This window comes from Manis javanica, chromosome 2, assembly GCF_040802235.1.
Source record: "Manis javanica isolate MJ-LG chromosome 2, MJ_LKY, whole genome shotgun sequence".
NCBI lineage: Eukaryota > Metazoa > Chordata > Mammalia > Pholidota > Manidae > Manis > Manis javanica.
The window spans coordinates 187045424-187062317 of record NC_133157.1 but is presented as its reverse complement, the minus strand read 5'-3'; the positions used below and the strand labels follow the sequence as shown (position 1 = coordinate 187062317).

Below are 16894 nucleotides of genomic sequence, written 5' to 3'. Positions count from 1 at the left end.
CCTCCCTTCTCCCCGGGGCCGCAGCCCGGCTCCGCCCCGCTCGCGCGGCTACCCGGCCGGCTGTGACGTCACTAGACCACGCCCCTTGTTATAAATACTGGCTGCCTCCTCTCCACACGGTCCGGTTCATTGCTACGTTGCAGTGTTTCCTTTTTTTCCGCCGGTCCTGCCCCTTCTCATCTCTCGCTCCCCTGCTCTGCGGTGTGACGAGGTCGAATCCTCTCCCCACCAAGCCCTCGACTTTCTTTTACCCGCGCTGTTCTATTTCTCTCCTGCCGCCGCCGCCACCACTGCACAGCTGGTGTCGGTGCCGCGCTTTTTCCCCCACGTCGTCCCCGCAGCCTATGGCCCAGGCCGCCTTGGGTATTTCTGCTCAAGGTAACCACATCCCTCTTTAAAAATTCCGCCGAAAAAGAGAAGACGCTTTACCCGACTCTTTGGGCCGTTATCTCACGTGAGTACTGACCATAGGGGCACGGGGGCGCGGGGCTGGCCTCGGGGAGCGGACCGGGTGCCTCCCGGCTGGGCCCCGCCGCCGCCGGGCTGGCGTCCCCGCAGCGCCCCGCGGCTGGCCGCCTCGAACATGGCGACGGCGGGGTATGTGCGGCGGCCGGTGCCTCGGCGGCGCGGCGGAGCCGCCGCGGTTGGGGCGAGGGGGCGTGTGCGTGTGGGGGCGAGCGCGGGGGTCTCGCCGCTGGGGGTCGGCGTCGCCTCCCGGCAGTGTGCGGCCCCCACCCCTCTCCCGTGGTGCATTGCTGTTTCCGGGGAGGGGGCCGGGCCCCGGTCCTGAGGGGCTTGGGTCTCGCAGCCGCGGCCTGGAGGGGCACCGTGCCTTCGCCTCCAGGAGCCCGGCGGGCGGCACGAGCGGCCGCGACGGCTGGGGCTTTAGATTATGAATGGAGCCGAACAGGGGCGGGCCCTGTGTCGGCCTCCTGTGACAGCTGCCGGAGGAGGACGGTTCTTGGGGGTGTGGGGAGTGCGGCCCTCCTGTGGAGGAAAATTGACGCCACTCGGGGCCCGGCGGCGGGGAAGCCCCGGTGTCAGGTAGCGAGTGAGAGGCCTTTGCCCCTTCTGGAAGCCTCGGGGCTGCCGCTCCGCCTTCTGCGGTGCTCCAATTGGACCAAGTCGCCTTCACTCACTTCAGTCACCTCCTGGAGCCTGAGGATTAGTCACTATGGCTTCGTTTTCCTCTTCGCGCCACGATTCCTGGACAGTTTAACCCTTGCCCAGGAAATTCTGAGCGTATGTTCTTAGGCTAAACTGCTGGTTCGGAAACCTGAAACGGTCGGGGACACAGTTTACAGCCATGAAGTTTAATAAGATTTCCCTGGATTTTGTGCTCGAATTTTGTACAGGTTAAAGTGTTCTGTGCCTGGTTTTGCCTCTACCGTTGAGCCCTCAAGGAAGTGTGAGGATTGCTGTGTGATCAGAAAGGGTGGACGCGGATGAGCCTGGCAGAAATATGGCTAATGAATGTTGGGCAAGGCCCTAAAATCCTGAAATTTCTTTTACAAACGTAAAAGTTCAGGTGCAGATCGTGAAGACAAACCGTGAGGAGTTTGTTTAGTTGCAAAGATAGACTCCTAATAATTATGGTGATGCGGCAGGTGTCGTAATAAGTAATTGGTACCTTTGTGCCACCCGGGGTTAGCTTAAAAATTTGAAACAGGGGTGAAAGATTTATACCCTCACTTAAATAGAATTAAGAATTAACGTTTTGTTTATTTACCATCCCGCATTCAGTTCATCAAATCTTCCCCTTTTTGCAAGATGGAGACACTGGAACTTGACTCCTCCAGCTTCAGTACCTATGCACATATTAGGTGGAGTCTTATACTGTTGTTATTTTTTTTAATGGGTAAAAGTCACATAATACTAAAATGCACAAATCTTAAGTAAGCCATTTGATGAGTTTTGGCAAAAATATAGCTGTGTAATTCAAATTTATCAAGATGTAGAACATTGCCCTCACCCCAGAAAGTTCTTTGTCTCTTCAAATGCCATTCCCCACTCCCCGCAAAGGGAACCACGATTCTAATTTTTCTTTTTAAACCATAATTAGTTTTTCTATTCTAGAACTTCTGTGTAAATGGAATTACATCATATGCATTGTTTTGTGTAAAAGGCTTCTTTAACTCAATGTTTTTGATATTCATACATGGTGCATTTATCAGATTTATCCTTTTTATTACTCAGTAATAGTTCATTATATGAATATTTTGCCTGATTTTTTAAAAAAATAATTATTTTGGAATTTATATTTACAGGAAAGTGCAAAGGTAGTACAGAGTTACTGCTTACTTCTTACCCAGTTTATTAACATCCTGTAATACTGTGATACATTAGTAAAACTAAGAAACGATCTTGATACATTGTTATTAGCTAAACTCCAGACTTTCTTTGGATTTCACCAGTTTTTAATACCTTTTTGTTTCAGGATCCAATCCAAGGTACCACATTGCTTTTAGTTGTCGTGTTTTCCCCAGTCGTCCCTGAGCTGTGACAATTTCTTAGTCTTGTTTTTCATGTCCTTGACAGTCTAGAGAAGTATTGGCCAGTTACCTAGTAGAATGTCCCCCATTTGGGGTTTGTCTGATACTTTTCTCGTGATTAGATGGAGGTTTTGGATTTTTTGGAAGGAATACCATAGATGAACCTTAAGTCATTGGTAAAGGTAATGTTTAGAGAAGTATTGATAATTTGGGAATGCTAGGTGTTTGGGTAGTAGTCACTGTGAAAGTGATGGGAGGTTTTTGTTTTATTGGTCTGCGGACTCAGTCTACTTCTCTATGCTATTCACAAAGACGTTTTAGCAAGAAACACTATTCAAACAGTTGTTAAAAAACTGAGTTCCAATGTTACGTATGATCCAGCTGATTTTTGCACACATTCCATTCTAAATCGGAATAATTTATCATTCCTATACCTCGTTTTCTCCACGTTTTCATTTAACCTTCTCTTACAGTTTAACTCTTTAAATAAAACATTCTGTTTATCCTGTTTGATAATGGCCCTCCTAATATATATATCCCTTTTAGTTCTGTTAAAATGTGCCTTTCAAATTATGGAACCTTCATTTCCTACTAGTATCTTTTGTTAGATGTAAATTTTAGAGATCATGCTGAAGGACGTTTTTGAATTCTGAAGTTTAATGTTCTTAACTTTTCACATCACTGTTCTTGGGTTGCATTATGCAGCAAAATTGCTGTCGATATAATGGGGGAGTGTGTGTAAAATGTCTCACCTAGGATAATTATCCTGTTCCTTAGGATAATTATCCTGTTCCTTAGGATAATTGTGAATAAACTCTTGTCTCCAGCATGAGTGGGCTTCTAATTTACTTTAAAAATTACCTGGGTGTGGGAAGAAACCGTATCTTTGTTTTGTAGTACATTATTTGGAATCTGATGTGTGGTTATAACCCCCACCACATGTTGGTATAGATTCTTGTCTCATCATCCATAAGTGTCACTGAGAGAGAGATTTCTTTTATTAGAACATCCACAAGGGTGCCTCCATCCTGACTGAGATGAGATACACTTTAGATATGCCTAGAGTGCTTCTGAAATATCAGCTCTTGACCTTTTATCTCTAGTTTCATCATTTTTCTGGTTTCTTTCTTACTACCCCATTTCTGGCAAATATCAGGTTCTGTTACTTTAAAGTAGTAACTTGAATTATGAATAGAAGTATAGGTGTAATGGGTTAGCTTAGAGGTGGGAAGTCCATCCAATCAAACATAATAGATAATAACTGTTAACATTTTATAGTGTGCTAAAATAAAGCATTTTGATCTTCATATGTTGTTTTTAATTGCATATATATTAACTAAGTCATGAACACTTTTTATGTTTTTGATACACATTTTAAGCAGAAAAGAACTTGGAATTTGAGCAGTAAAAGTCTCCTGGGTAGTTACAGACTACAGATGGTGAGGATACTTAGAAATTTTTTAATTTTAGGCCACTTAGAAATTTAGGTTTTAGAGGACAAATAAAATCAAAACCAAAATTTAGATGAAGGCTGGAAACTGAGTAGGTAAAGCAACTTGGTAAGGTGTCCATGGTGTTAGGTTCTATGAAATTCATACTATAGCAGCTTGGAAATGCTTACTACATAAAATACTTGGTACTATGGTAAACCCTTTGAAAAACATCCTTTTGTGTAATGTGACTTCTAATGAAACACTATTAAAATGAAAACTTATTCCCACAGTTAATCTTTAAGTCAATTTAACCTGCTTGAAGTACAACCTAAAATTTTTTTAAACATAGAATTATATACTACTATTTTTATTTCCTTCTTCAGGGCGAACTTTCTGACCAAGTATACAACTACCCAGAGGGCCTAGGAGAAGTGCTGTATAGAGAGCAGTTCGACTTCAACGCTGAGCCACCTTGGGAACCTAGCTGATGATAGGGGGGTTCCATCTCCTAACTTGTCCATGTAAGTAAGTACTTTGACATCTGTGCGGGGGACTTAACAATTTGAAGTAAAGGAGAGCTGCTCTTGCTTAGTCCTTTTCAAAATTTGAATTTGTATTTGCTTCTTAAAGTGTAGTGATCCTTAAAGCTCTTTCTAAAATAGTTAAAGGCTTGACAGGTACAGGTTTACTGATTGAGTTGTATGCATTGTTTACCAATGACTAGATCACTTTTAAAATTTATTTGAACTATGTACCAAGTATTTACTATATACTTCAATATATACTGCAGGCTAAGTTTTAGGAAATCTTACTATTAGTCCAGATTTTAACAATAAGTTGGAGAGAGTCTTTTTTTAATTGAAGAGGTGTGCAGTTGTGTATTAATTACATCATCTAACTATTTAACTTGGTGGATGCAAGTATTTGGTCTTAATAGCGGTGGGGGATGGAAAATCAAAGACATTTTTAAAATGCAACAAAAGATTCTGTTCTTTATTCCACTCACTGAAGCTGTATCGCAGAGCATGGGATATGACAGGTGAATGTTCTTGTTTTTCTAGTAAAGAGCATATTGCCAGACACCAAGTGACTTTTAGAATTTATATTCTTTTTCATAAGTGACTTTATGTGAGTCTCAACTGGTGGCGAAAAACTGGTTGGTTCTAGAGGATTTAGTGAGAGATGATAATGTATGCCTTTCAACCTCCCTTCTTCCGAACGAACAGATTTGCAAGGGAAGTTTTTTTAAAGTATACTTATGATCTGTGTATGGATTTTCTTTTGAATAAAACCTTTGTGCAAAGTGTAATTCTGTAATAAACTGCTACTTGAATTTGCTGACAGATCTTTGTGGTTAATCGAAACAATTATTCTAGATTTCTTGCTATTGAAATTAGGGTTTAGTTGTTGAGGTTTGGATGTTTTTAAGTTGGCCAAAGACTTGGAGGGAATAACATTTGAAATTTCTACAAAAACTTACGGTATCAATCCAGTGTTTTCTTTAGTCTGATTTTATTAAACAGGTTCTGTCAAATAAAAATGTTTGTTCTATCTAGAGTATGTTAAAGCATACTTTTTCAACACATTTGATACCTCAGATTACAGTTTTACACTTATGGTTTTTTAAGGCTAAAGAGAGAGAGGAAAAAAAACAGTTTAAGTGATAGGATTTCTTGAAGTTCTATACTGATTTAGAATCCTGAATGGGGGATTTATTCTTGCTTTCTCCTCGCTTTGTGAATTTGAGCAAATGGCTTATTTTTTAAATTGTAGCTGTAAGATTAATTTGAACTAGAACATTCCTTTAGCCCTAAACTGATGGAGCTGATTGCTCTTTGTGTGTAGTAACCACTCCTTGTTAGTGCAGTGTGGTCTTTGGAACAGCAGCAATGCCATCACCTAGAACAGCAATGTAGAATCCCCACCCAGACCTGAATCAGAATCTGCATTTTAACCAGGTGGCTTTTATGCATATTAAAGAGAAGCACTGTTGCCACTTTCTGGATGCCAAGACAGTTACCCATTATTTTTGTTAGTCATCTGTTTTACTTCCAGCATATCTAATATTTTTCCCCAAGCTAGCTTGGCGATTTAAAACTTTTCTAGGGTGTGGTGCAGTTGACATAGAGTCATGAGTAGATTCTAAGGCGGAAATTTAAGAACAAGCTTCAGGGTTTAAGGAAGACTCAATTAAATGATAGGCTTTTAGTTCAAATCTCTTTAATGGAAACAACTTGGCCTTACGTTTTACATCTTTAGTGATGCTACTTATTCTTGAGAAAGTATCAGTAAGCTTTGATACTTTAATATAGGATTACTTTTAAATCAGGGAGGAGTAGTCTTTATTTAGAATAATAGTATTACAGAACTTGGAAAGTCCATAGTTTCTCTCTTTTGTGAGGACTGTGTAGATGGGCATGAATAGAATATGCTAAAGATACTTATCCTGCAGGTTCTGGCGGCCAGAATGAATGTTACTTATTATGCCCAGGTACAGTGTATATTATAGTAACTGAGATGTTAGTACTTGATACTTTGCTGTAAAGCTACAAGTCCACAATTCCTTATTTGCACAATTCTTAACGAAGATTATTTTTAAAAGTTTTGTAATGCTTCCTTGACGTTAGGTGAACTGATTTGGGAATGAAAATTTGTCCTAAATCTGAGCTGATTTGAGGCTATTTTTATCTTTTACCTCAATTTAGTGCTAATATTGCTGAAATATTATTTTCCAGGTTCCATAGTACAATTATTCTGAAATTTATGATTAGAGTATTGACTAAATAGCTACTATTAGAGAGTTATATAATATGTATCAAGTATATGTGCTATATTACTGTCTTAAAATATGTGAAATTTTTATTTAGAAAAGGCTCTCAAGTTTTCTTGATCAGAATTAGTAAAGGTAGCAAGAGAAAATACTGTATTCAGAAATATCCTTAGATATCAATAGCAATTGGACATTGAAATCCTAAGATTTTCTGTGAAGCAACAATACTGTTTGGAAAACTAGAAGTCATTGAAGGTCTGCAGTGGCCTTTGTGGAAAATACTTGGCACATAGCATTGGAAAGCATGTAGCTAGCTATATGAACTCCATTTGAACCATGTAATACTACAGTGCTGTGATAGAATTTCTGTGTAAGTGGTGTAAGCTCTAGCATTTGGCTTCAGAGTTAGGCTTTTAAATCAAATAACCATCTGAATTTTGAGATAGTTCATTTCATTTAAGTCTGGAAACTTTGGAAGTTGCTTATGTAATTTTTTTTTCTTTTCAAGACCAAAATATGGGTATGAAGTAGTATATGAGCACTATAATAAGAATGTCTTAATATTTTAAAGCCAGTAATATCTCAGATTAATGAAGGGCCTCTAATTGGGGGAAAGTTTTTGCATGCTTTTTAAAAAATTCCTTAGGGTTTTATGCTGGAATAGTTTTCTCAGTGAGCTAGATTTTCAAGTTATTTTAGCTAATAGCTCTACTTATAATTAATAAAGTAGCCTAATGGAAACATTTTAAAGACTCTATTCCAGAAAACTAAATTCTCTTCTAATAAACTGCTTCTATTAGCAAATTTGATGATAAAGTCAGATTGAGTTAATCATTAGCATATACCTTTGAATGTTGTGTTCTAAGTATAGAAAAGGGATTCAACTATGGGTTTGTTTAAATGGACTCTTGAAATTTGCTTAATTTCTTACCTGGTTGAGGGATTGGATTAATGATGGCAGTGTGAGAGGTGAGACAGAAACCTCCCAAAACCACATAAAATATGAAAATATAGCAAATACATCTAATCCTGAAAGAGCAACAGGAAAGAAGGCTGTAGCAGACTGTCTACACCTGGGGAACAGAGCAGACCTCAAGGAAAACGGTAAAGTACCAAAGCGGTGATCCGGTGGAACCCAAGCCCTTCTCCCACCCCAGCTCACCTGAGGGAGGAATAGAAATGGAGTGGGGAGGGGGGTGGAGACCTAGGACTGCTAAATACCCAGCCCTGGTGATCTGCTCTGGGAGCATGAAACCTACATTACATGGTGCTCTGGAGATTAGTGGGATTGGAAAGATAACACAGGCGGAATACTTGGAAAGACTGAGATTCCAGCTGCTTTTGTGGAAAAACGTATCCACAGCAGGCCACTGTGGGACAAAAGAAAGGCGGGCAGTCTGAAAGACTTACTAACAGCGAGAGGGCTGCTAAAGGGGCAAGGATTGCACAGAGCTTGCTGCTCAGGAGAAAGGACAGGTGGACAAAATTGGATGTATTCTGCCTAGCAGGTTAGGAACTTTCAGGAGCTTGAGGCACTCCGTCCCCCTGGCTGGCTATGCAGCTACGAGGCCGCCCACTGTGATATGCAGCCTGGCTGCACCCGCCATTGCGCCAGGCCAGGCAGATGGCAGCCTCGCCTATGGCAGCTACAAATGCAAAGCACAGAGGCTTCTTCTTGTGTACTCGGCCCACTGGCCCTGGCAGTGGAGGGAGGCACTGCATCCAGGAAGCAGGAAATGGCTCTTTCCTCTCGACAGGTACCAGCACCGCTTGCCTGCAACCCCCACCATTGCTCCAGGTGCTGAGCAGCTTGAGAGAGTAGAGCTTCTGGACACTAGAGGGCACCACCTACAAATAATGAAACGTCAAAGGAACCAGGTTAAAACCAAAATCCCACAAACACCAGAAGGAGGCCAAGTGAAACTAAACTCATAAATCTTCCTGAAAGAGATTTCAAAATAAAAATAAACATCCTCACGGAGCTACAGAAAAATATTCGAGAACTCAGGGAGGAATTCAGAAATGAGATATAAATGTTGAAGAATTCAGTATCTGAGATTTCTTAACTGATTATCATTCGTTGACTGTGTTCAAATAGGAACTTCATGAGAACATCAGCATCTTAAATACTCATTTTCTGTCTCCTAATATTTACATAAGCCTTAATAGGACCTACCCTACCTAAATTTGGATTAAAAAAATTTTTTTTGTTTTGAGAGGGCATCTCTCATTTATTGATCAAATGGTTGTTAACAACAATAAAATTCTGTATAGGGGACTCAATGCTTAATGCACAATCATTAATCCACCCCAAGCCTAATTCTCGTCAGTCTCCAATCTTCTGAAGCATAATGAACAAGTTCTTACATGGTGAACAAATTCTTACATAGTGAATAAGTTCTTATATGGTGAACAGTACAAGGGCATTCATCACAGAAACTTTCGGTTTTGATCACACATTATGAACTATAAACAATCAGGTCAAATATGAATATTCATTTGATTTTTATACTTGATTTATATGTGAATCCCACATTTCTCCCTTATTATTATTATTATTATTATTTTTAATAAAATGCTGAAGTGGTAGGTAGATGCAAGATAAAGGTAGAAAACATAGTTTAGTGTTATAAGAGAACAAATGTAGATGATCAGGTGTGTGCCTCTAGACTAAGTATTAATCCAAGCTAGACAAGGACAATAAAACATCCACGGATGCAGAAGATTTCTCTCAAAACAGGGGGGGTGAGGTTCTAAGCCTCACCTCTGTTGATCCCCAATTTCTCACCTGATGGCCCCCCTGTGACTGTGCCTGTCTTAGGTTGTTCCTCCCTTGAGGAATCTTACCCATCTCTGGCTAACCAGTCATCTTCTGGGGCCATACAGGAAAATGTAAAGTTGGTAAGTGAGAGAGAAGCAATATTGTTTGAGAAGGTTAGCTTTTTACTTCTTTGCAGATTTATGCCCTGTGGCTTCTATGCCCAGCATTTGTCTTGAGGTATCTTTACCACTTGGAAGAATTATGACACTCGGTAAATTCGATATGAGGCACGAATTCTATTTAAGGGTTGTAATTAGGAAGGAAGAAGAAAAGCTATAGAAGTAGCAGGCGGAAGAAAACATGGGAAGATTATTTCTTTGACATATCTTCTTGTAGAGTAACTTAAGCATGTATAGGTTTTAAACTACTAATTAAATTGCGCACACACATTAACATAATATGAATACAGTTACATAACCAAAGCAGACCTATAATTACCAGCCATCTCCAGTGAAACCAAGAAAACCTCTTAGGCATCCTAGGCATTTGTGAAAATTTATCAATGATATGATGGATATTGTCCAACTGAACTTGAACAGTCTTGAGAGAAATCAGACAAGTTAAAACAACCCATTCCTGGGAACTGTTCACATCCCATATGTTCTTTTAATAGTAGATAGTCTGTAGTTGTAAGATTTTGGAGCGCTACAACTTGCACTTCTAATTCTTGGTTGAGTTCCGACAGTATGGATCCAGTCAAATTTGTTGTTTTACTGTATGCACAGGCCAGCTTAGATATATCCTTCTTCATTCCCATGGCAAGTCCAGGAACCGGTGGGATGAATGCAGCTACAACTGTAGCAGCACCTGGATCTTTGTTGAGGTTTTTTGATGATCATCTTCTGGTATGACTCTTCCAGAAAGTGCTGATGTTGGAAGTTCTTCATATCGTATCTTAGTTCATTTTCTGGGTAGCCCAGTTAGGCTTTGATCCTCTGTATAAACACAAACAGACTCTTTGCCCACACTTTGATATGCCCTTTATATCATTGTGTAGAACTCATTGGATTTTTAAAATTTTATATTGAGGTTTATGCAATAAAATGCACATATCTTAGTATACAACTTCATCATAAATTTTGACATGTGTATGCACTCATGTAACTATCCTCCAGAGCAAAAATGTTAAAGAGAGCAGGCTCACCAATTTTTTCCCTCTTCACCTATTTCACCCATGCCCCTACTCCTCTGCCTTATGGCAACCACCACAGTCTTTTTTCTGTGTGTGAATCAATTTCATTTTTGTTTCTGTTTTTTTTTAGAATCCACATATAAGTGAAATCATGTAATACTTGTCTTTTTTCTGATTTCACTTAGCATAATACCCTGTAGGTCCATCCATGTTGTCTCAAATGACAAGATTTCATTCTTCCTTATGTCTGAGCAATATTCCACTATAGATATGTGCCACATCTTTTTTATTCATTTGTCTATCGATCGATATTCAGGTGGTTTCCATATTTTGGCTATTGTAAATAATGCTTCAGAAAACAGGAGCGCATATATCTTTTTCGGTTAATGATTTTGTTTTCTGTGGGTAAATTCCCAGATGGGGAATTGCTAGGTCATAGGGTATTTCTGTTTTTGGTTTTTTGAGAAACCTCCATACCACTTTGAGTAGTGACTGCAGTGTAAATTGAGATTATTTCAAGTAGAGAAATAAAATGTTCTTTATTAAAATTCAAGTACTTTACCCTCATGTTTCACTGTTAATTGTCAGTAGAAAAGGCATGTTTTTGGAGAAAAGATGATGGTGAAAAGACTTCGGTGTTGGTAATTTATAGATTCTGCGATGTAAGCAAATTCAACAGGACATTCATTAATGGTTGTTGGTGCTCTTTGATTATCACTGAAATATACAGAATAGGGACCACTTTTTGAAGTTACATGTATCCTCTTAGCATGCACAGACTAGCATTTTGTGTCTCACTGCTTGTGTAAAGTGACCGTGTTCTGTATAAGTGTAATGTGAATGTGAATATTAATTGATAAAACAGGGCTTGGGGGACATGATATTCTTTCTTTAGGCAAATTTAGAATCTCGGTTGGCCAAAAAGATTGAAAAGCAGTATAGACAGACCAGTTTTTAAAGGGGATGAAATGGTTTTTGTATTTATTATAGAACACTGGAGCTGAGAGAACGAATAGTGACTGCCTATTTGTCCCATATACTCCATCTGCCTGGTTTTGTTTCAGAGTTTTTGAGTTTGGGGTTACCTCCCTTCTTCTACTCAAGAATTTTGAGCCACTTAATTCCAGTTACAAGTAATTGAGATATTGTATAAAACTGTACCTTGTGAGCTATAAAAATCTAGGTAACTGGTAGGTTGCCATTCTAGGCTGGCCATTGTACAAAAAAGCCTAAGGAGGCTGTTGAAAGTAAAGTGCATTTTTGTCCTTCACCTCCCATTCTGTGGTCATCTGTGTACATTTAATCAAGGAATTAGTCAAACTAATTGAAACACAGATTTGTGAATAGTGAATAATGTGAACATTATGGCAAGAGTTAAGAAATACTTATAAAGCATACTGAGTTGCAAGGATTATAACTGTGAAGTTTAGCTTGCCCAGGCCATACCTAGGTACCATGAGATCTTTAAATGCTTAAGACTGACTTGCAACAAGAGCCAAGATAACAAACTCTTTAGAATGCTCTCCTCTAAATTTTTTGCTATTTCTTCGTTATATTATGTAAGCACACATTTGAAATCTCTTCAAGACTTTCTTGCTATGGAGTTCTGTTAACGTGTTTTTACTGCCTAGTTTGAAACTTGTGAATTAATTGGTCTTTGTTACCTTGAGCAAAGTTATTGGGGGAGTGGGGGTTAATCTGTAATGTGTGGGGGCTTGATCCTTAGAAGTTTAAAAATTTCTTATGGGAACAATGTTTTCTAGAACTGCCCGTTCAATACAGTAGCCACTAGCCAGGTGGCTGTTTAAATTTTAAAAATTAAAACTAAGTTAAATTAAAAACACAGTTCCTCAGGTGCATGAGCCACATTTTGTGGTTGGGAGCTCTGTGTGGCTAATGGCTATTGTTTTGGACAGTGATAAAGAAAATTTCATCTCAGAAAGTTATGTTGGACAGCATTGCTCTAGGATAATTGTTATTGTGAATATGAGTAGTAGTAGCTATAATTTAAAACATTTATTAATAGTCATAAGAATTACATGTTCTCTTTGCTCTTTTTCAGATTTGTCTGATAAAAAACTTCCTTAACTATAGGAGCTTTTTTTTATATTCTAGTTGAATTCCCTGGTTACCCAGCATGTTCTTAGGATGTAGCTTCCTACTATGACTTTTATGACTTTTATGTTCTCATGCAGATTAAAATGTATATTAGGTGTATGTTGAATATATGACTAGATTGTTACCTATTTCTTTTACTTAATAGATCCTCTGGTGCCCAATTTATATATAAAGAGCTCCTAATTAAGTATCTTCTTAGCTCTCATCTGGATTTAACATGATCAACATGTTTGGCATGATAAAAAAAAGTAGGATGGGGTATCCTAATATGTTCAATGTGGACACTAGAACAAAACCATCGCAAATAAGTAACAGTCCTCAAAAGGAGAGTGATTTGCTTTCCTAAATTCATGAAGAGCTACAATGAGTAAATCAGGGAAAAAAAATTGGAAAATGAACAGGAGACTTGAAAACCATTTTTCACTAACAGCCTAGCAGTTCCACTCTAAGATAATGTGGTCCAAGACTGTAGCACCTAAACTCATGGTACTTAAACTGCTAATCAGCAAGGTAGACTATTGCACCAGAATGTATACAGTTAGCACACTGCTAGCCTCTTAACTTGTGGATCAGCTAGTTTGCAGACCACAGTTTGAGCAGTACTTGCTTTTAGGTACATAAGTAATAGCCAGAAATTAATTATAAATATGAACACTTGTAAATAATTCAATAAAGATGGGAAGTAGCCCATAGATCCAGTTAGGATGAGTTAAAGTGATATATCTATATGGTTGAATCCTACACAGCAATGAAAATGAATGGCACCAGTCACATGTATCTATCTGCATGGATAAGTTGAAACTATGAAGTTGAGCAAAAGAATCAGTAATAGTAGACAAACAACTCTGAATCAATTTCTTGTTTTAGGGGAACATGGAGGAATGAAACTATTCAATAACAAGCAAATGATCATTAGAGAAGTCTGAATGTACTTATTCCAGGGGAGATGGAACCACTGCCCTCTGGGAAAGATACATAGAGATTTCTAAGGCATTCAGTTTCTTAACTTGCTATTTGCTGCAATAATTTTATTGTATACATTTTACATATATAGTAAACTTTTCTCTTAGAGAAGTGGCAGTGACATCTGCCCTTAAGTAATCAAAATAGTAATTAAGTGCATTTGTTTAAATGGTCATTTAAAGTTGTCAGCATTTCCTGTGCTTTGCCAGGAAAGCTGGAAGGCTTGAAATTTATATAGTTATGTATTTCCTGTTGTTCATGTTATATTACAATAGTTAACATTTAATATGACCACATTTTTATTGGCCAAAAAAGATTCAAGTATTTTGCTTGTCACCCCCAGAAAAAAATTTAGTCTTTACATTGAACAGTCAAGATACTTTATATAAGGAAGCCTAATGTAATTCCACATGTAGAAAAGTACATTGCTACAAAATTCCTGTATTTTGCATTCTCATTAAGATGTATTTTAGAATTTAATGTGAGGCATTTCATTGGACATAGCTACTTCAAATGTATCCTGTTAGGCTCATTTCCTTTAAGGTTTTTTTTCCTCCCTAAAAAAAAAAAGTGTTCATTCTCGATTTTGTCTGTCTTCTAAAATCTTCAGGAGTCACCTTTAATATTCTTCCTTTAGGGTCATTCAGTTTTTTTCTATCTCAGTACCTAGAAAATAAGTTAAAGTGAATGAATGTTCATTGCCATTATAGGCTTTCCTCTTAACTGTTGATTGAAGCAAATCCTCTCCTGATTATCCTAAGTTGTCAGTGTAGGCTGTTATTGTCCATCAGTTATTTTTGGACCAATATGGCAAGAATTCATAAGGTCATTAGACAACTTATTGGAACTTCCTACTACCAGGTGCAGTATGTAGCTTCCGGGAACTATTTTATTTAGTATTCAAACCTGCTCCAGGCCTCACATCTATAGTGCCAAAGTCATCATTTAAAAACTTCCTAATGCTCTTCTACCCAATTATTTCTAAAGGTATTGTTTGTGGTAAGTAACATATTTCTGTTGGAGGTAGAATGCAAAGATGACTTAAGACAGCATTGTGTCTTTTTAAAGCTGTGAGCTAAGTGCCAAGTTGTCAAATACCTATGTGAAAACAATTTTTCAGGTAGAAGTGTGCCCTTAGGCTTCTTAAGAACAATAGTGGTATAAATCTGAAAATATCTCAAGTTCATGTTTTTAACGAATAAGAGACCTTTTAGAAAAGTGGTTGATGTATTATATTAAGGTTGGGTTTCCTGCTTAGGTGTCTGAAACAGTACTCTCAACCTTTCAGCTCTCCCTGTTCTACTTCCAGGGAGGTCTTCACTTCAGAAATCCAAGACTCATATTCATCCAGCTTGGTGTCAAGTGGGCTGTTGCTGCCAGAATTATCTTGTGATTATTTGAGAGATGTGTCAGTTTCTTCTGAAGTACAATCAACTGTAGAAGCCTTTGTAGCAGGTGTGTAACAAGGCAAGTGCCCAGCTGCTGCAAGCCATGGCTCCTGGAGCTACCCTCCTGGTGAACATGAGGGCTCACCAGCCCCATGAAAGGCTCCCGGGGGGCAGTGTGCAGTTATTTGGAGCCTTTTGTTTTCTTTGGCAGCTCTTCATAAAAAATGTATTAGCAAAAAACACCAATGTAAGGGCATAAATAAGGAGTGTTAAACACTTTTTTTCTTCCCAGCTATGATGTCCAAGAGCAAATTATGTGTTGTAAAAGTAGTGTTGTGATTACAATTGTATTAGTGTGATAAGCTGTGTTTTCTTTCTTTCACCATATATTGATAAGGTGGTTGTGAAATAGCCTAAAGGTTCTTTGAGTAGAGAACACTTCTAGTTTCTTGATTAAAAAAATAAACCAGAGCTTTTATTACTTTTTTTTCCTCAAGTTGTAAAGCATTGTGAAGAGAATCTAAGATTTACAGGGTAGATTTTCTTTTTTTTTCACACAGATGCTCAAGGTTTATTGAATAGGCATTCCACCCCTATTCCATTTTACTGTTCAAGCGTGTGTTTATTCATTCCTGTTGTATGCAAGTTTAGTCCTTTTTTTTTTAACTGAAGTATAGTTGATAAAAAATATTATATTGGTTTCAGATATACAACACAGTGGTTCAACAGTTACACACATCATTAAATCTTCACCCCAACTAGTACAATTACTGTCTGTGAATATAAAGATGTTACAGAACCATTGGCTGTATTCTCCATGCTGCACTTCCATCCCTTTGACCAACTTATATTATGATTGAGATTTTTGTGTCCCTTTTTCCCCCCTCATCCTCCTCACCCATCCCAAACCCTCTCCCATGGTAACCACCAGTCACTTCTCAGTGTCTCTGAGGCCAGGGTAGATTTTATTAAGTTTAACATAAATAATTCAGTGTCATAACACTGAACTATAGTATATAGTGGTCCATGATGTATTGGAGCCAGTAAATCAGTCTCATTTCTGATTTACAAAGCTGTAAAAAAATTGTGCAATGTCTGTTGGGAATTATTCCCAGGATTGGAACATTGAGAAGTTTGCCATCCACCTGGGTTTGAGCCTGCGTTTTTATGGAGAGGTTCCTGTAAATTCTTTGTGGTATTTAAAATTGAGGTGGATTAACTTGGCGGATCTGGCATACAGTATAAATTCTGCTCACCCCCAATACTTGCACACTTATTTTCATTCTGGCTCCCAAACACATGCGTCATAGATTTTTGGTGTAATGTATTATACTAAATAACTAAATGTCTCTAAAAACATTTTAGCAAAATATTTACTTTAGTTCTTTAAGGCAGAAATGTAGAACAGAAACCTTCCTTTTTATGATGGTGGAGCTTTAAAGTATTTTTGCTAACATTAAGAAAATTGCACACAGACACTCCTAGAGGTATAATTATGAACTGCTTTATAGGACTCCCCTTAGTTTTTAACAGTAACTGACAGTTGAGCTTTGCATTTACATGTGGATCATTTATGTATCAAGGTTTTGGGCTCCTTTAAAGAATGAAAGATGGACCATTTTTTTCAACTTAGTTCTAGAGAGTTCATTGCTGTTGCCACCAATTCTGAGTTTAAAAATGCCCCATTCTTGAGAGTTGTGAAGTGTTTGTCCACCTGTTTCTGAGTACCTTCTCTGGGCTAGGGATTACTAATAGTAATATCACAACCTTCAGGAAG

At 38.4% G+C, this 16894-nt stretch overlaps 2 protein-coding genes across 6 annotated transcripts in view; one reads left to right on the top strand and one right to left on the bottom strand.

The window, feature by feature from the left end:
* Window positions 1-8302, bottom strand: part of LOC140845695 (uncharacterized) — a 39604-nt gene extending 31302 nt beyond the window's left edge. The window contains exons 1-2 of the mRNA XM_073220466.1: window positions 8296-8302; window positions 467-1134 (exon numbers count right to left, since the gene is read on the bottom strand). Of these exons, the coding sequence (XP_073076567.1) occupies window positions 467-1134; window positions 8296-8302 (675 nt within the window). The remainder of the gene's footprint in view (window positions 1-466; window positions 1135-8295) is intronic.
* Window positions 109-16894, top strand: part of AZIN1 (antizyme inhibitor 1) — a 36445-nt gene continuing 19659 nt past the window's right edge. For 2 of the 5 annotated variants that reach the window (XM_017664313.3, XM_017664294.3), the window contains exons 1-2: window positions 109-454; window positions 4309-4446. The gene's annotated coding sequence lies outside the window, so the exon portion shown is untranslated. Of the gene's footprint in view, window positions 455-4308; window positions 4451-15038; window positions 15197-16894 lie in introns of all 5 variants that reach the window. The other 3 variants (XM_017664304.3, XM_036995485.2, XM_073229916.1) reach the window with 3 other exon arrangements.